The sequence below is a fragment of the Engystomops pustulosus genome, chromosome 4 (genome assembly GCF_040894005.1).
Source record: "Engystomops pustulosus chromosome 4, aEngPut4.maternal, whole genome shotgun sequence".
NCBI classification, from domain to species: Eukaryota; Metazoa; Chordata; class Amphibia; order Anura; family Leptodactylidae; genus Engystomops; species Engystomops pustulosus.
The window spans coordinates 90,488,221-90,509,609 of record NC_092414.1 but is presented as its reverse complement, the minus strand read 5'-3'; the positions used below and the strand labels follow the sequence as shown (position 1 = coordinate 90,509,609).

Here is a 21,389-nt window from a genome sequence, read left to right as displayed (position 1 = left end):
GTGAAAGGGACCTAAGTATGGCTTTAAGTGGTCGTGGAAGAGCACCCTTACAATGACAGATTATCATTGTTTGTAATAAAGCCACCACATTTTTGGTGAATGAGCAAGAAATTATTAGTCCAGTGAAATATTGTACATCATTTGCTTGTGTCATTGAACAGTAATTCTCAATGACCGTAATGGCCAATGTGGACTAAGATGGCTATGTCTGCACCTAGGATATGATCACTGATCCAATGATTGTTCATTTTACAGGTGTATACCCAGCCAACTTCTTTCTAATGTTTATGGTCTAAATAATATGTGTCACTATCTGCATTTCATCATTTAAAAAAAGATAGCTGATACATCAATTTTAAGATATCATAGATTAAGGCATTGCCCTATCCCTTTCCATCTGTTAGTGACTGAAGATAACAAAAAGTGAGATTCCCTGTAAAAAAAAACATCTTTTATTAGCTGTTTTGCACACCAGTCTTAAAATGCTCCTCCTCCCCCCCAACCCTTGCTGGCTTACGGTGTACCAGATCTACTAATAGCAAACCAGTTTGTTACAGGCATTTATTTATATTAGGATAGGCAACACAGAGTGTCCCTCCTACAATTGTATACCGACCAACTCTATCAAATAGTATCCAAAACCCAAAGCACACAGAGCAATGTATTGATAATGTTGTTCCCTGGATCCACTACCTGTTCATGAATTTATTAAGATGCATAATGCAATTATTAATGCACTTACATACTCCTTTATGTGCAAAAGGTCTGCTGGCAATGTATCCATTTGGATACAAGTCTACTTTTTGACTTGTTTTAAAATACTGTTTGTGATATATGGTTTTTTAATTGGAATTTTTTAATAAAAATTAACTGTTATCACCAGATTGCTCTGTGTGCTTTGGGTTTCAGATCTACTAATAGGCCCTGGCAATTTTAGACCAGGTCTCACCTGGCAGGGATTTAAACTATAGTCTCCACTGGAAAACTATATTTTCCAGAAGAGACTATAGTAAATATGGCAAGCCAGGGAGTTCACCCCCCCCCTACCAGCTGCAGCCCCACTATCTTGAAAAGCCCCTAAATTGGCGGGGTACGGGCTTCTAAAATGTCTTATCCACCATAAAACTGGCAGATATATAAATCTCTTTCAATATAGAGCATTGGATAATAAAGTGTGTAGTGAATTGTTCTCAGTGGCTTTGTAATTGTTATCTCCATAGCTCTACATTTAATGCACTTTATGTTCCTGTAGTAAGAGCAGAATGGAGAATTAATGCTCACATGACCTGCAACTAAAATAGAGGTTGATTTAAGGTATTCATAACAAAGAGGTTTATAAACATAAATCACCAATTGAATTAAGAGGTTGGAGTAACTTTCATTAAACGCTGCGAGACAAACCCTAACCACAAGAATAAGAAGAGTGAAAGTAGAGAATTAGGAACATAAATATTAGTACTGTCAGTTTGATAAGCATAATGGGAAAACATAATAACCAAGGCATAGCAGGAGAAAATGTCTCCCACTTAGTAGATAGAATAGTAATTCAACATAGACAAACAAGATGCTTTCATTAAAAGAAAAAGAAGAAAAACCCTTGGAGGCTCCTAATACCTTTCTGTATTATATCAGCACTTGTGAGACGCAGAGCTCGTTGTCATTTGGATTTTAATGAGATATAAAAAATAGTGTGCAAAAGCATCACCGCCTTACATGTTATATAGATGGCCAGAAACATGTTTCAGTCTGGAATAATTTATCTTCAAGTGAAGGATGGAAGTAAATGATAAAAAAATGTTTGAAAGGTCAAGGTAACCTTTACAAAATCATTGACAGCGGATTACGGAAGAAAACACGCTGAACTTTACATATCCTCATACTTTCTTAATGTAGAAGATGGGAACACACAAAATCTAAAAGTCACGCTTTTTCCAGCAGATATAAGTAATGAGAAATATCAAGACATTTTCTTGTGTCATGAACATATTGCATGTAAACATTTCCATATATAAAGTAAATGAGAGATGGTTTATTTATCCTCTGAACTAGACCTAGAATCACATCATACTTCTTAGACAGAGGTGTTAGCCTAATTTTTCAGTCACTATGGCCTTAACAGTTGGGCAAGCATCCCAGTAGGTAAACACTCATAGGGGTAATTACACACAAAAAAAAACTATGCAGCTTTATATGTAAGCACCTACAGACCCAAGAAAATCTGTTGCAGCCAGATGGCCCATATGTATTATGCCTTCTCTGCCAGGAAACTGGTGGTGAGTTCATACAGCAAGTCCTATTAGTGCCATTTTTTTGGATTTTTGCAGGGAGCGGGGCATGTAGGTGGTGGGAAAAAAATGAGACCATACACAGATCTGTACGCTGTAGTATGAAAAAATGATTAGCGTCAGAACATGGCAAAATGAAGAAATAGTTAAAAGGTTAATTTAAAAAAAAATCTTTTTTAAAAGGGGTTTGCTCATGAAAGAAAGTTTTCAGTTTTCAATCCCCTAGTTATGTTTACTCAATAAAGATCATTTCTAACCCCCTTACTATACAATTTTACTTAGTTTTATTGCTGTTTTAGCTCCTATCACCCAGTGTAAAATGTAAAATTCCAGAGTGTGGGCGGGACACTTCATGATTGTTGTGTGCTGACAACCAGATTATCATGGTTTACGGTTTATCTGAGGGTGTCTAAGCTGGTCTTGCAATACAGGAGGGGGGCTGGAAGCAGAGAACACTGCAGTAATGCAGGGAAGAGGGACTGGAGGCAGAGAACACTGCAGTGTGCAGACAAGAGAAGCTATTCATGAGAAGAATCTGACTATAGGCAAATTTGGTCGTAGCCAGGGACAACGAAATTCTTAACACCAGGATTAATGGAGAAAGGTTGAAATGCTGTAATAAAAGTGAATTAGAGAATGTGTTATTTTGTTATCCTGAGTATATGTTTTTGTTTGCTACATTATTTATATCCTTTCTGAAATTTTGTGATGAGCTTAGAAAACGATCTAGGTTTCAACTACTTCCATATATTCTATTAAAGGAAATGTCTCCTATTTATCTTCTTATATGCATTACTTCACAATTACCATTGTTATAGATATACAATTCAAGTTAATAGTGAATTTATTCGTATAGGACTTCTAGCTTCAAAAGATAAAACACTTTTACAGCCATTGACTGTGCCTCAGCATTTCTTCTAACAGACAGCTAAGATCATTCACAATTTATCTCATTCTGCTTCCTCTTTGCAGGTAAAATGTGATCATTACTGGCCCTTTGATCAAGACTCATTGTATTATGGCGACCTCATAGTTCAGATGCTGTCAGAATCTGTGCTTCCCGAATGGACAATAAGAGAGTTCAAAATCTGCAGCGTAAGATCTTTTCCCTCATATTGAGATTAAACAGTGTGAATGCATCCACTTCTGTTTGGCTTCATTTATCAAGTACATGAGATCGATGGCAGGGAACACAATATGTAAATCTTATTTTGCTAAACTTTTTCAGCAATTCATCACCCTGATTTGTGCCCTTTCTGATGACCCAGATGAACTTTATATTTATTAAAAGGTCATAACTACTTATTTTGTAAAACTTGCAAACCTCTATGTTGCAATAGAAAGTTTGATGATGTGGCAGACAAATCTGCATTGTGGCCTTTAGTCTTGTGGATACAGGAACATAATTTATGGACCTCGGGTTATAATAATGTTAATCGAGCACTCCACAAAAGTGAATGGATACTTTATAAATACTTCCGGGGCCTCTTGCGTCTGAATTTATGAAGTGTCGGCACCACAATATTGGTGTTTTCTAGAACTCTCGACTTGTTCTATTTTTGGGCGCTTCTTGTGAATCCAACAGTTTTCTGGCACTTCTATTTTTCCGACGCCATTTTTGGTGACACAAAAAGCTGGCTAGGGAGTTCTAAATCTTTTGGAACCAATTAATTATTCCCTTGCACCACAAACTTACATCCCACTGAAAAATATAGCACGGTTCCAGCAACACCCTGCCCCAAAAATCATAAGTGTCCCTTTTAGTGTCCTGTATATACTTGAGTATAAGCCGACCCGAGTGTAAGCCGAGACCCCTAATTTTAACACAAAAAAACTGGGAAAACCTATTGACTTGAGTATAAGCTGAGGGTAGGAAATGCATTGTTCACACCCTCCCCAGTGTATATAGCCAGCCAGCCCCCTGTAATATATATCCAGCCCCCTGTAGTACATAGACTGACAGCCCCCTGTAGTATATAGCCTGCCACCCCCCTGTAGTATATAGCCTGCCAGCCCCCTGTAGTATATAGCCAGCCCCCTGCAGTATATAGCCTGCCAGCCCCCTGTAATATATAGCCTGCCCCCTGTAGTATATAGCCTGCCAGCCCCCGGTAGTATATAGCCTGCCAGCCCCCTGGAGTATATAACCTGCCAGCCCCTAGAGTATATAGCCTGCCAGCCCCTGGAGTATAATGCCTGCCATTCCCTGGGGTAATATGCCTGCCAGCCCCTGGAGTATAATGCCTGCCTGCCCGTGGAGCATAATGCCTGCTATCCCCCGGAGTATATAGCCTGCCAGCCCCTGGAGTATATAACCTGCCAGCCCCTGGAGTACATAGCTTGCCAGCCCCTGGCGTATATAACCTGCCAGCCCCTGGAGTATATAGCTTGCCAGCCCCTGTAGTATGTAGCCTGCAAAACAGTGTACTCACCTTGTGACGCCCCTCCGGCAGGTCCTCTTCAATTGATCAATGCTTCGGTGCCCCATCGCCGTCCGTCGCAGGGATAGTGACGTCAGCCGATCGCTGACATCATAGTGTGTGCCGATGCCGGCGCACATAGTAAGATGTCAGTGAGCGGCTGACGTCACAATCCCTGACAATCCCTGACAATCCCTGACAGCTGGCGGAAAGACACGGAGAAGATACCAGAGCACCGATCGACCTGCCGGGGGGCGTCCAAAGGTGAGTACACGGTTTGTTGACTCGAGTATAAGCCGAGTTAGAGTTTTTCAGCACATTTTTTGTGCTGAAAAACTCAGTTTATACTCCAGTATATAAGGTACCTATTTTTTGGGCAATTTGATCTACTACATACTAACAAGGTATTGCAGTATTAATTATGCGATTGCTGTGATATAGGGGTTATTTTACTTTTGTTTGCAAAAGTTGCAATTATAAATATGGTAAAAGTACATTGCGGGAAATCTATCTGAAGTGTCTGAGAGCAGAACTGTTATAGTAGCCCATGGAAACCAATCAGAACTCAGCATTCATTTTCCCACAGATAATTATAATTATTAAAGGTGAGCTCTGATTGGTTGCCATGGGCAACTAGAACAGTTTTCTGATAAATCTCCCCCATTGAGTGCATATTTGCAAAGAGTGTTAATATAACTTTTTTCACCTGTTAAAGTTAAGATTTCTTCTTTCTCAGTAGATCCTCTAGTCCCTTTTGTGCTCCAGTTTCCTAGACTAAAAACCAAATTGTTGTTTTCTATTGTGAATTATGTATTGATTTTTCCATGTACATTACAAAACTCGTGAAATTTGCCAGGACTATAAATTACGAATAAATTATAAGATTAATTAAGCGAAAATTGACAAAATTGTTAACACTTCTCTGTAGGAAGATCAACTAGATGCTGCCAGACTGGTCCGTCATTTCCACTACACTGTGTGGCCTGATCATGGAGTCCCAGAGACCACCCAATCTCTGATTCAGTTTGTACGAACTGTCCGGGATTATATTAACAGGACACCAGGAACCGGTCCTACTGTGGTCCATTGCAGGTACTAAAATAACTTACTTGTTTTATTGCCTTTATTATTTCTAGCCATTTATGTATTGCATTAGTACATCTTCAATATGTATTGGTGCACATCAGGCAGTTGGGATGCTTTTAGGATTAGGGATCCAACCCCTAATAATGTGTAAATATAATCTAAGCACACCAATATGCGATTTGAGAATTTTAAAAAGTTTCACATATGAACATTTTGGGCTGCAGTAGCAGCCTTTATCAAATACTGAAATACAAAGCCAAAACACAGAAATTTTATTGCTGGATAGATGACTTAAGTGAATATGCTTAAATTAAATTGTTTGTCACAGTATGCAATTTGGTGACAAATATACATTGAATATAACACAGTAAATATATCAATAGGCTCAAAATACCCTAAAGTCATAGGAAAATATAAATATAGCAATAGACTCAAACTACCCTTAAATCATAAGTAAATATAGCTATACAACAAAACCATTGTTCCTCAGGTAGAGTGTATACAGGGCAGTGAATATAATACAGAAAAACGGAATCTAATCCCTAAAGGGGAATAAGGGAATGTATGGATGCTACACACATGAAAATTACACAGGGCAGTGAATGGCACTGAAACCATAGGTGATTCGATATCTCATCGTGTATGTATGGAATATGTAGGGCTGTAAAGAAATATATAGATATAGGAATATAGCAAAGTCTTACCAAAGGCCGACAGGTAATGGGTGAAGAATCAACAGCAGAGGTGCCTGGGTATAGTACTGCTGTACTCTGGAGTGTGGCAGAAGGTGCGCCGCTGTATATGAATGCAGCCAGTGGCGAGCAAGGGGCGTGGTGTGCAGGGCTGAAAGTTGTGTATTCCGCATACTTCCAGTTTTCGCTATGATTTAAGGGAAGTTTGAGCTTATTCCTATATTTATATTTTCCTATGACTTTAGGGTAGTTTGAGCCTATTGCTATATTTATTGTGTTATATTCAATGTGTGATGATATACACATTTGCTGTATCTATTCACTGAATTGTATACTGTGACCAACAATTAAGTCTTTTTACTATAAGTATATTCACTTATTTCTAAGTCATTTATCCAACAATGTAATTTATGTGTTTTGTCTTTCAGTATTTGATAAAGGCTGCTACGTCAGCCAAAAACTTCATATGTGAAACGGGCCGTATGTCCACTTATAACTCTCAAATTGCATATTGGTGTGCTTGGATTATATTTTTGCATTAGTACACTTTTATCATTCATCTACCTCAATTATTGGGGAAGTTACATGCCGAGACAATAGTGATGGGTCATAATTGCATGTTTGATTGGTAGGGATCCTAGGTCCAAATGACACACCTGACAAGAAGGGTCCTGTTTAGAGATGAGCGAGCATACTTGTCCAAAACGACTCTTTGCTCGGACGAGTATTTTGCCTGCTCGATAACGAGCTTTCACTTAAGGAAACACAGAACAGTGAAGAACACAGTGAAGAAAACATTGCAGATGTTTCCGTACATCTGCAAACTTATCAGAAGACATTAGTGCAGAACGGTGTTCTTCACAATAGTATGTGAAGAACAATATGTGTGAAGAATCTTCACACACATTGTTCTTCACATACTATTGTGATGAACACCGTTCTGCACTCCGGTCTTCTGATAAGTTAGCAGATGTACGGAAACATCTGCAATGTGTTCTTCAGCGAAGAACACATTGCAAATGTTTCCGTACATCTGCTAACTTATCATAAGACATTAGTGCAGAAAGGTGTTCTTCACTATAGTATGTGAAGAACAATGTGTGTGAAGAACACATTGCAGATGTTTAACACGGGTCATTCTACTTTTTTAAATTCCATGAATATTCCATTGTTTAAAAAAAAATGAAGAAACAGGACTGACTTCCTTATTTCTCAATAAAAGGACACATTTTATTGGTCTCCTTGGTCCCCTTGAAAAATGCTAGAGTCTCCCATTGACTTCAATGGGGTTCGTTATTCGAAACGAAGACTCGAGCATCGGAAAAAGTTCGACTCGAGTAACGAGCACTCGAGCATTTTAGTGCTCGCTTATCTCTAGTCCTGTTTATTCATTCTTCGGGCCACAATAGATCACCTTCACCTTTTACAGCTAAATGGGGACCATGAGACACTGTTACTGGCAATAACTAGGGTTGGAGAGATGGGTTCTTTATCTGTAAGAAATATGGTGTATGCTGTATTGCTGGCTTTCTCTAGTTACCCTTCCATAGAACCCTGATAGATCCTTTACCAGTACTTGTCTTTCTTCGTAAAAGAAATGTACCTGACCTAATAAAGTCATTCTTTTCCTATTCACCAGCTTATAAAATACTAACTCCAGATAATCTATAATGTATTAAGTTATCTTCCAAATACAAACCTACAGAGAATTTCCTTTATGTGTTTTAGTGCTGGAGTTGGCAGAACAGGAACATTCATTGCCCTGGATAGAATCCTGCAACAAGTAGACACCAAGGACTCAGTAGATATTTATGGAGCTGTGTATGATCTACGACTTCATCGTGTGCACATGGTTCAGACTGAGGTAAGAGTGCTGCTTTATTAAGGTGGGAGCTGTATATTAGAGGTAAACTCTTGTTTGTATCTAGGCTGGCCAACTGCCCCTTAGAAGGCCTTAAAAATAAACTTATAACATTCACTTGCAACTCAATAAATGAGCCAATAGCATTGGACCACTTAAAATGCACAGTTTATGGCTACAGGTGTATTATCATATTTAATATCTATATCATTTCCACAGGACATGTAATAAACACATGATAAATGTGGGTCCCACGGCTGGGCTGGATGGGGAATTTGCAGAAAGTTTTTCATTCTCTCATTTTGCAGATGTTAAAACATTTAAAATGAGCAAATTTTATGTAAAACCAAAATGTTCTCTTCAGAGTATTTGAAGGAATAATTAACTATTAAACTGATCTTCAGGCTTGAGCTTAAACTTCAGAACAGATGAGGTCAGCACTTTTTGTTTCACCGGAAATCTTGAAACCTTTATTCAAACATGGTGACACAGCAAGTTACAGGTATTAACACATAAGTGCAGAAAAAAGCATCTTCTTACGCATTTCTGACCAATAAGGTCCTTAGTCATAGATGTTTCAGGCTTGAGCTGCCTATTTCCTTTTAGAATGGAAATCCACAACTAAAGTAATTCACAACTACACTGCTCAAAAAAATAAATAAAGGGAACACTTAAACATCACAGTATAACTCTTAACAACACTTAAATCAAACTTCAGTGAAATCAAACTGTCCACTTAGGAAGCAACACCAATTGACAATCAATTTCACAGGCAATTAGCAAGACACACTTAATAAAGGAGTGGTCCTGCAGGTGGGGACCACAGACCACTTCTCAGTACCAATGCATTCTAGCTGATGTTTTGGTCAATTTTAAATGATGGTGGTTCCTTTACACTCGTGGGAGCATGAGACTCTACAACCCACATGAATGGCTCAGGTAGTGCAGCTCATCCAAGTTGGCACATCAATGTGAGCTTTGACAAGAAGGCTTGCTGTGTCTTTCAGCATAGTGTCCAGAGGCTTGAGGCACTACCAAGAGACAGGCCAGTCCGTCAGGCAATGGGGAGGGGGCCGTAGGAGGGCAACAACCCAGCAGCAGTATCGCTACCTCTGCCTCCAGAAGGCTACAAATGTGCACGCTACCTCTGCCTCCAGGAGGCTACAAATGTGCACATGCCTGCAGAAATGGTTAGAAACCGACTCCATGAGGAGTGTATAAGGGCGAGACGTCCACAGGCGGTGGGAATTTACCAGAGAACAACATGATTAGCAAATTTGCCCCTGACGCTCTGTGCTCTTCACAGATAAAAGCAGGTTCACACTGAGCACATGACAGAGGTGAAAGAGTCTGGAGACACCATGGAGAGTTAACAGCTGCCTGCAACATCCTTCAGCAGCACCGGTTTGGCAGTGGCCAGTAATGGTGAAAGGGTGGAACTCTTTGGTGGGCCGCACAGCCCTCCATCTGCTAACCATAGGTAGCCTTACTGCCATTAGGTAAAATGAGATCTTCAGACTCCTTGTGAGACCATATGCTGGGTTCCTCCTAATGCAGGACAATGCTAGACCTCATGTGGCTGGAGTGTGGCAAACTGCAAGATGAAGGCATTGAAGCTATGGACTGGCCTACTTGTTTTCCAGGCCAGAGTCCAAATGAGCACATCTGGGATATCACGTCTTGTTCCATCCACCAATATCACGTTACACCACAGACTGTCCAGGAAATGGCGGATGTTTTTGTCCAGGTCTGGGAGGAGATCCCTTAGGAGACCATCCACAACCTCATCAGGGGCATGCCAAGGTATTATAGGGAGGTCATACAGGCACGTGGAGGCCACACACAATACCGAGCCTCATTTTGACTTGTTTTATGGACATTAGATCAAAGTTGGATCAGCCTGTGTTTTTCCACTTTAATTTTGTGTTTGACTCCAAATCCAGGCCTACATTGGTTAATAAATTTAATTTCCATTGAGGACTTTCCACTGATTTTGTTGTCAGCACTTGCAAATTTGTACAGAACAAAGTATTCAATGCGAATATTTTATTCATTCGGATCAAGGATGTGTTATTTGAGTGTTCCCTTTATTTTTTGAGCAGTGTATTTAGGCCTAGGTAATTATGTTACAGAATGATCAAGTAGAACAAATATCAGAAACCAAACCATCATAGTCACTGCAAAATAAATTTACCTTAAAAGGGCGTGTCCTGTGAAATCCCATTTTTTGCAGGCCTAAAAACAAGTAAATAATTGTCAGTACCAATAATCCCTATCTGCTTGTGGCCAATGGACAGGGTAACCCTACATTATTGCTCTCTTAGATATGATGGGAATCATTCACTGTATACATTGAACTCAATAATTAAATTAAGAAATAAATCAGAATGTAGTCAAACATGTTAAGCAATTGGGCTTATATTGTGACAGATCTCTTTCTGTTATTAGCAAAACAAAATTTTTAGGAAACTCGGTCACTAAAAACTTATCGGTGGACACTAATGGGTGGACAGTTAAAGAGACTCTAATTCCATATATATCATTTAATTGTGCTCTCCAACAGTCAGCATGAAAATAGTCCACGTGTTAAAGCAGATAGGAGTCACAAGAATAAGATTCCCTAAGATCTTCTCACTTATGCAGTTATTAAAGTTATCATCTCTAAAGGGAATCTGGGAGCTGCAGATAGTCGGAAGCAGCCTTAGATCTCCATACCATACTTTGTGTATCTTGTTAGAAGTGATAGGAAATTATAATCCAGCTATGCAGTATGCAGAGCTCTGGGCAAGTCTTTCAGCCTGAAGAGCTTTCTACACTGTGAAATGTGCTTTTCCTCAGCCCCTCAGATGAGTAAATAATGTATCAGGATTATGGTTGAATAATTAGTGCAATTTTTTGCATATGTTTTTTATTTTTGCCTTGCTGCGCCTGTTGGACCTTATTTATGAAGCGTTGGCGTCACAATATTTGTCCTTTTACGACACTCACTGCTTTTTTTTTTGGGTGCGAATTTTGGGGTGACTTTGAAATCCCAACACCTTTTCTGCACTTCTGGTTTCCCATGACTTTTTTTTGCGCAATTTTTGGTGCACCTCTAGAGCTGAAAAAAGCTGATCTGGGGAGTTCACCTTCTCTAATGCGTAGACAGTTCTAAACCTTTTCAGTCCTGCGCCAATTCATTAACCTCTGGCGCCACAATCTGGGTGTAAATTATAGCACAATTTGTGCACCAAAAAAAAACTCCTACGTCACAATTGATAAATCCCCCCCATTATCCCTTGTAGGGAGTAGGGCCGGTGTCAATCTCCAGATGTCCAGTTATTTATTTGTTTATGTATCTTCTTTATAAAATACAGAAGATCTGTTAAAATCGATAAAATCATCTATTGTGTGATAAAAAATGAGTTGTCTTTTCAAAATAAGAAAAAATCATATAATAAAATATTGTATGTGTTTTTAAACTACTTCTCTACACCATTTGCTTGGGTCATCATGCAGGGAATTGCTCTATATAAACTAAATATGTGAAAAGTATTTCCATCAATCGTTCCATAGATTTGCTTTGTTGCATTATCATATAATAACGACAAAGTCACTTTCACTGAATAGAATCCATTTACAGGATTTAAAGGGCATTGGTCTAGAATTTTTTTGAATAAAAAACAAACATTCTGATGTTGCATCTATTTCAAATGAATCTACTTCTGTCAAGCTGGGAACAAATTATATTATGCCCTTGCAGAAAATAAATATTTTCTGTTATGCAAAATAATTATAATGATTATCATTTGGCAGAAATAACCCATGATGCTAGGAAAAAGAGAAAACTGAACATGCATTTGCATTCTGTTTTTTAGTATATGTTGTAAGAGCCGGTCCCATGTGTCACAATATATTTTAGGAGCTAAATAACAGTATAACATCTGCCCCCAGGTTGTTATAATCTCTTAGGTCAACATCACATTGCATGTACTGTGCTTCAACTCCCTGGTACTTGCTTTGTAGTATAGAATTTTTTTTTTTTGAGCAAGCAGCATTACAAATGCTAATGAGTGACAATGCGTGAAAATTACAATTGGAGGTTCAGTTGCAGATACCATGAAAATCCTGGATTAAAAAGGTCTGCATGGATATTAGGACAATGTTGCCCACATGGTGACCCAGGGGATTCAGGCTGCCTTCAAGCGCTCAATGTTTGCTCCTAAAGGAAATTCATACGTGCACCTACCTTCTTAAGCTTAAGAATGAAGCATGAGTTTTACTATATTTAATCACAAGAGCTCTATCTTTATAAGCTGTGCCATGTGTATTTTTCTGTTACTATAATTGGACTTAGTATACATCATTTTTGGAAAGTTTTAATGTAAACCACATGTTTGCCGTAAGCTTATTTTGTATGTACTATAGCTGCACAATACAATTTACATTTCACATTTCCCAAAGCTAGGTCCCGTTTCTATGTACTTTTTCTGTCTCTAGTTATTAATGCAAGGTGTCAGTTTCTTACTGGAGATAGAATCAGATGATAGAAAGCTTAAGCTTCTTATTCACCAGGATGGATACCACCATTCCATCAATGTTGTAAACATACTTTTAATATATCATTCTCTTCCTCAGCATGAAGCCATAATTAATCCACCTCCAGCCTTATCTCCAGGGGAGCTATGAATTCTAATGTAGATGTGTAAACCAAGGGACAGAATTCATCTGTCCATTTACTGTACAAGAGACATCACACTACTTTAACAAACACTATCCGAGGCTCAAATGAGATAAAAACAAAAAAGTGTCCTTCATTTTGTTCAACTAATTGCAAAGTATTTTCTATACATGTCACATATATTTTCTTATGGATATTTATGGCACACAAAAATGTTGCTACTACCATAATATAAAGTTTACTAATTTCCTATCCACTGCTCCAAGGCCACACCCAAAGGATCTACCAATCTTCACTAGGTGCTCCACCGCTAGGGACTTTCAAAGTATCCAATGGACCTGCGGTGGCATCTTTAGCAGGAGGTCCTGCTGCTTCAGGATATCATTCAGAGACATAAAAGGGATTTTTGGTGCCATTAAAATACACGTCATAAAGCCCCACATAGGTCAATTAACATAACATTGATTCTCTCACCACCTCTTGAGGACTTGCCAATCTGATACTGATCTGGCCAGTGATTGGCTAAATAAGCATCTCAGGGCATTTCCGGGATATAAGGAGATACCAGGAATTTGATGGTGATGGATGACATGGTAACATCTGAACCTAAGTGCTGGGAGATCAGGGAAGCTGAGTAAAACGTTATTATGTGTCTCTGGTTTATCATGCTTGATTTTGAATCATTTACCATTTTATCTTTTCTACAAATGTTTTGTTTTTATTTTTTACAGTGTCAATATGTTTACTTGCACCAGTGTATAAGAGATGTCTTAAGAGCAAGAAAACTGAGAAACGAGCAAGACAATCCAGTATTCCCAATTTATGAGAATGTGAATCCAGAATATCATAGAGGTGAGTGCCTCAAGATAGGAAAATACCCTTTACCTTGTATAATCTGATTTTACAACTAAATCCAATTTTGTTTTACAGAAAATGTGTATGCCAGACAATAAATCCTCTTCTTCAGTAACGTCCAAGCTAAATGAAGTTATAGACATAGTATAAGCCTTCAGTATTCCATCCAGATCTTGTAATGTATATGTAATATAACTGTACATCCAGTCATGTGGCATGATATATGTAAATACATACATTACTACTTAATAGACTATCTCATAAAGTATTTCTTCGAACAGTAAATACCCTGGAGAAACTAGGCGGATTCTGCAATAGCTGACATTTTGCATTGTGTCAATGTATCCAGCATATTTGCATAAGTGCATTGACATCTCAATGACAAATCTTTCAATCACCTCTATTCCAGAGATCTCTTCATCTTCTGTCAAACTGCATTTGGCTAAGAATATTATTTTCATGTAGAAAAAGGAGACAGGGGCGATCTGTCATTGAAAAATGTGGGGCTTGCCTCATAAACCATGCTGAGAGTGGACCTGTGTTCTGCACGTGGATATTTGCTGTATATAAAACAACAATTTTCATCTCACTTTACCGTTCATAATTGTGTCTACTTCTTTATTATCTACATAAAGCATCACTGCTCTTCCTAGGCAACCAATAATATTCAGGACTTTACGCACTTATAACTTACCTAAAAGTTTAGGGATACCAGATAGTATCTGAATATTAAGACCTGGTTCATAAGATGTTCTAGTGCCAAGTGGTAATATCTTGCACAGCTCATCCATACCTGCTCATTCTTACTATATCATGCTACCATTGTATTAAAAGATAGGACCAAAATATACTTGCCTTTAAGCAAGGTAAATTATACAACTGCATTATAAGCTATTTGGAGATTTGTATAGTAATGTTGGCACTTGGAATCTGTCATCTGCACTAATAGTGCTCTGCCGAAAAAAGATTTCTACGGATTTATAAAATGGAAAACAAAAAAAAACAAAAACTAAACAAGACAACGTAAAAAAATTCCTTAACCAGTGGAGTGTTATTACCAGAAACAGACCTACATGGTAAACTATGGCCACTTTAATTTTTGTCATGGATGTATAAAGCTATGATATGAAAGAGTGTTGTGATTCTATAGGGCAACACCTAATAAAGGCATGTTCATAATATATAATATATGCAGATGTAATATATAAAGTATGCAGATGCACATTCTAAGCATGCTGAGATAATGTTATGTTACTGAATGGAAATGATAGACATTAGCACTTGGACGTTTCAGCATAGCTTATAACTTACTGTATTCTTACCGAAAGTGAATGCATTTGTTAGATGTTTTATTGAAAGCTTTATGATTGCTACACAAATTACTACTAAAGTATTTGCATCAAAGTATAGACTGGAAAAACAAGATAAGTAATGCATAATATTAGGCTTAATATTGTGACCTGATATTCACTCATCCTGGAACATAAAATGACATGCAGACACGGCATCTGGGTCACATTTACAAGCACTATCTGCAAAGGTTTGTTATCCGTGATACAGGTTACCATGGTAATTACAATGTTCAGCGCAAAAACGGTCAGAACATTATTCATTAGTAAATGAACATTCTGGCTCGGTGCATCTAAAAGCAGACGTCTGCAATGTCTTGACAGCTTTCCTTTATAGAAACAGGTAGATACATGGAAAGGATTATCCTGTAGACTACTCAATTCTTTGGAAGTACAGGTGTATAAATAATGCACACATGTAGCAGTGTTTGCTCAGATATTTTAGTTGTATCACTGGAGCAGAGGCCATAATTTATCTCTACTAGCGGGTGCATTTGTACTCACAACAAAACCCATTAAAGTTATTAACTCACGGCCTATAGGAAGCTTGGTACATAAGCTAATGAGAATATGTGGCGGCTCACTAATCCCTTTTGGTGCTATTGACTAGACAACATGAATTATATGACCTAATGAAGCTTCTTTGGAGTCATTGGGGTAATTTTTCTCTTATATTTGTGGCTTTTTTGCCACATTTGCATACTTGCGCCAAAATTTACCATGATTAGTTTCACCATTTTAATAAATCCACATCTGGATTTTAAAGACATATAAAGCTCAACACTAGAAAAAGTTTTTGTGTGTCTAACTTTGCCAGGTGAGTGGAAAAGTCACACATTTTGGCGCAAATGTACAGGACAGTGATCATCTGAACAAATATTCCCCATTATTGACTAGTTCAAACTACAACCAAGCTTTCTTGTCCCCAGTACATGCCCTATAGACAGGTGATGTTCATAGTTATGGGAATGAATTACAATAGACACCATATGAATATTAGTTTATTACTTGTGCTCATAGATTATTGTAGTTCCTGGTAGCTGCAGCTACATTAGAGTTTGTTGCATACATTGGATAATGCAGTATACTGTATAATGTAGCTTTAAGGTGCATTCACACTAACGTATGTTGGCCAGGCCGTAGCCGTGCAAGCATATGGCAGTATGCTCTCCATTGGAAGCAGTGCCGCACACCCGGGGAAAGATCTGCCGCCAGATCACCACTGTATGAATGTCGTCATGATCATTTACATAATTCTAGGATGAATGACTTCTATATATCAAGGGCTGGTTTCACACAACCATAGTATACCCATAGTTCAACATTTTACGTGCAGTCCCATCATGCTGGCTTCCTAAAGTTCTACCGGGCCAAACTCCACAAACCATAGTCTACTATAGTAATCTTTCTGGTTACATAGGACTGCAAATATTGGCTGCATGAAACTGTCTTCAGTATTCGACAACAGGAGCACTCAACTTCTCCTTCTACTCAGTGAGTGTAATATGTAGTTTGTACTACAATATTGTAGCAATTATTTGCTTTTAAATTATCTTTAATCATATTTATTTAAATATTACCTGTATTGTTGTTATGTATTCAGAAATACAGTAATTGCCAGTGCTGGACAGACATTCTACTTCAGTGCCAAGCACCATAGCACAATTTCAAGGGAAATATTATTGTTTTTATTTGGGGGCAGGGCAAAGTATTTTTGCATGTTTTATATTTTGTAGTTAAAAAACGAATTCTTCAGGGAGTGGGAGCATTATTTGAGTCTAAATGTTTAATAATACCTGTTATGTATTGAGATGGCATCATGATTGGTCCTTGATCTCCCTTTTTTATTTTTTGTTTGGGAAGAGACAGTTTATGAAAGAAATGGTATCCAATACACCTAGATCCAAAAAATAAAAAATATAATTTCTATCCAAATCTTGTTGAAGCAAAGATGCCCAATACGTGCCATCATAGACCTATGCATTACGGCTAAGAAGCTTTTTCATGAGACCATGAAAAATAGGAACAAAACTATTGAAAATGAAAACTAGTGCACTTACCTTTATAAATTAATGCACTTTCTGTCATATTTAGCAATAATTGAAAAAATAAGGAAGAAACAATGTGACTGGTTGTTATGGGCCAGCTTCCCTTGCATTGTCTTGTATTGTTCTGTTTGGAATTATGGAAGACGTACTCCAGAATCTTTTTTCGTCAGATTCAAATGTAGCAATAGCCTTAACAGTGAAAAACTGTGAAATTTTCTTTTAAAATGTCATTTGTAAGCTGTTTTCATTGGTGTTTACTTGTGGATTACTGGTTTGTATATAACATGGGAGTTCAATACTATGTTATTGGACAGTACTGCTATTTCAGTTACAATGTAATGAGAAGTGTAATATTTTTTGAATTGTGCCTTGTAATAAACCCTGTTTTGTCTGTCAGCATTTCACATTTAATACAAATAAAAAACAAACAAAAAAGTCTTCCCTCTTCTTGTCTGTCTATTTCTTAGGGAAATGTCAATGAATGATATTCTTTATTGGGTGAATCCTGATAAGACCAGGTCTAATGGTGATTCAATGGTCCAAATTTACTAAGATCTTTGCACCGGTTTTCTGTCTTTTCATGTTTTTGCATGTGCTTTTCAGTGCAAACTACTTGCACATGTATTTGCACATGTCTGATACACATTTAACATGTAAAGTCTGACAGAAGTGTGTCGTACATCCCATGTTAAAGGTGCACCAAAAAACATGGTGCACTCTGTCGGAGCTGTGCAGAAGGTGGCAGTTTCACTAAGAATGTGCACCACAAATCATGAAATCTGATTGCATTTATAATGTATGTTTTGATTACAATCAAACTTTTTAAATATATTGTTACAATTCATCCTTCTTGGAAACCTATTTGTAATATTAAACTTCTGTTCACATCTGTATTGGAGTTTGCATCCTCAGTCTTAATTAATCAGCATAAATAGTTAATTATAGCATGGGGAGCATGTGCTGGCTGGCTATATACTGGGGGGCATGTTCTGGCAGGCTATTTACTGGGGAGGATGTGCTGGCTGGCTATATATTGGGGAGCATGTGCTGGCTTGCTATATACTAGGGAGCATGTGCTGGATGGCTATATACTGGGGAGCATGTGCTGTCTGGCTATATACTGGGGGGGCATGTTCTGGCAGGCTATATACTGGGGGCAATGGCTGGCTATATACTGGGGGACATGAGCAAGCTGGCTATATACTGGGGGCATGTGATGGTTTGCTATATACTGGGGGCATGTTCTGGCAAGCTAGTTACTATGGAGGATGTGCTGGCTGGCTATATACTGGGGAACATGTGCTGGCTGGCTATTTACTGGGAAGGATGTTCTGGCTAGCTATACACTGGGGATCATGTTCTAGCTCGCTATATACTGGGGAGCATGTGCTCTTTGGCCATATACTAGGGGGCATGTATTGGCAGGCTATATACTGGGGGTTATGAGCAAGCTGTCTATGGAGCATGGGATGGCTGGCTACGTACTGTGTTCATGGGCTGGCTAGCTACATATTAGGGAGCATGGGCTGGCTCTGTACTGGGCCATGGGCTGGCTGCCTATATACTGCGGGCATGGGCTGACTGGCTATATACTGGGGGCATGAGCTGGCTATATAGTGGGGGGTATGGGCTGGCTGGATATATTCTGGTGGACATGGGCTGGCTGTATACAAGGGGTCATGAGCTTTTTGGCTATGTAATGGAGGACAGGGGGCTGGCTATCTATATACTGGGTGGACACTATGACCAATGCATTTCACACCCGAGTCAATAGGTTTTCCCAGTTTTTTGTGTTAAAATTAGGTACCTCATCATATACTTTGGCTTATACTCGAGAATATATAATGTTTTCATTACCTATGTCCAGCGGTTTCTTTGCAATCCTCCTTAGTTTAGTCCGTGCCTGTATTAGCTCTCTCCCCTGGCTGTGCTGCTCTGGAGTAAGGTATGGGTCATGTAATGATTGCTGTGCAGATTTGTGGATGCAGAAGTCTCCTGCAAAGAGTAGTGAGGTACAAGGGCTCATCTGTTCACAATCAGTCCCTCGATCCCAGTCTGTGATTCTGCAGAGCTTTCTCTGTCTCTGTACCTCAAGTTGTGAAATAGACTCCTCACTCTTCCCACTCCTCCGCTCTCTGTACACTATCTACACAGCAGGTTAATCCAAAGTGAGCACACAGCATGACTACACACTTCATGTGTTTCACCACCCACTAGCACAGCAGACAGCTGGTGACATCACCCGGCTGTTTGCAAGCCACGCACATGCGCACTTTCCAGAAGTGCCTTCGTCCACAGCAGAGGAGGAAACTGTTATTGCGCATGCACGAGACTTGCAGACGCGTGATGTAGGCCGGAGCACCCCTGACTCATTTACATATATTTATAACGCTATTTTCTCGGGATAACAACCCTTTTGAAGAATACGAAAACAAGTGCGCAGACCCCCTTAAGGTAACAAGAATGTCACTGAGGACAGTCTACCATCAGTAGATCTGATGGTAGATGTCCTTCAACTACTTAATTTTGGTTAAAAAATAATTACCATGATATCCATTGTGTGCTGATCTTCATGTTAAGGTTGTATTTACCTATTTTAATAGCTTTAAGACCATATTTTTAAAAATTATTAAAAAAATAAATTATTTGCACTTATTTCCAATGATAGATTTTCTATAAAAAGAGAGGTAGTATCAGTGTTTCTCAAATGACCATAGATTTGCTCATTGAGTTAGCTTTTTAATAATTTATAATGCATCATATGTGAAGTTTATATTGATAGAAAACATTTTGGACTATTAGCTAAACACCTTGAGCAATCATATCTTTATATTATGGGCATAGCTCTGCTTAGGGGAGATAACAGATTCCTTGAATTCAGATCCTTAGAAATGAAATATTATCCCAAGAAAGTTAAGAAAAGTTCAATACATTTTTATAGGGGTAATTTCTCATTAGAACTAAAGAACTATCAGAATTTACTCTCACAAATATTGAATTTCATTTTATTTTTCATGAATTTTTATACTGCAAAATGATTTATTTATCTGCAAACTCTAAGCATTCACAAGTTATGATTTTCCTCTTGCCTGAGTTTATAAGTAATGTACATTCAAATGTTAATTTTAATTTTAACTACCATATATACTTGTGTACAAAAAATGTGCTGAAAAACGTCACCTCGGCTAATACACGAGTCTATTAAGAAAAATAAACTTATATACTCACCCTCCGGCGTCCCGATGCTCCACGCGGCTCCCCGATGTCCCCGATGTCAGCACAGCTCGGCGCATGTCGGCGCATTCCGTCTTCTTTCTTCCCCGTGTCTCTTCTTATTTCTCCTGTCTTTGACACAGCCATGTTATCTTCATGGCCGCCGCTTACCATGACGTCAGCAGTGGCCACGTCATAATATGCGCCTGCTGGAAGAAAACATGGCCGCGTCCATGACAGAAGACAGAAGTGGAGATGCGGGGAAGAAAGAAGATGGGACGCGCCAACATCGGGGAGCCGTGCCGAGCATTGGAGGGTGAGTATATAAGTTTATTTTTTTTAAGTGCTGGGGGGGCAGGCTGTATACTTCTAGGGGCTAACTGGCTGTATACCACATGGGGGCAGGCTAGCTGTATACTACTGGGGGCTGGCTATATACTACTGGGGACAGGCTGTCTGTATAATACTAGGAGCTGGCTGGCTGTACACTACTGGGAGCTGGCTGGCTGTATACTACTATGGGCTGGCTGTATACTATTGGGGCTGGCTGACTGTATACTACTGGGGGCAGACTGGCTGTATACTACAAGGGGCTGGCTGTATACTACATGGTGGGTGGTTGGCTGGCTGTATACTACTAGTGGGTGGCTGTATACTACTGGGGGCTGGCTGTATTCTATTAGGGGATGGCTGGCTGTATACTACTAGGGGCTGACTGGCTGTATACTACTAGGGGCTGGCTGTATACTACATGGGGGCTAGCTGACTGTATACTACTAGGGGGTGGCTGTATACTACTAGGGGCTGGCTGGCTGTATACTACAGGGGCTGGCTGTGTACTACATGGAGGCAGGCTGGCTATATACTACTGGGAGCTGGCTGACTGTATACTACTGGGGGCTTGCTGGCTATATACTGGG

The 21,389-nt window shown here is 39.0% G+C and overlaps 1 protein-coding gene across 2 annotated transcripts in view; it reads left to right on the top strand.

The window, feature by feature from the left end:
* The window catches only part of PTPRB (protein tyrosine phosphatase receptor type B), a 103,946-nt gene extending 86,252 nt beyond the window's left edge, over positions 1-17,694 (top strand). For both annotated transcript variants that reach the window (XM_072146712.1, XM_072146713.1), the window contains 5 exons: positions 3,258-3,380; positions 5,634-5,797; positions 8,212-8,347; positions 13,736-13,856; positions 13,935-17,694. In XM_072146712.1, coding sequence (XP_072002813.1) covers positions 3,258-3,380; positions 5,634-5,797; positions 8,212-8,347; positions 13,736-13,856; positions 13,935-13,957 — 567 coding nt within the window. In that variant the 3' untranslated portion in view covers positions 13,958-17,694. The remainder of the gene's footprint in view (positions 1-3,257; positions 3,381-5,633; positions 5,798-8,211; positions 8,348-13,735; positions 13,857-13,934) is intronic.
* The last annotated feature ends 3,695 nt before the right edge of the window (positions 17,695-21,389 follow it).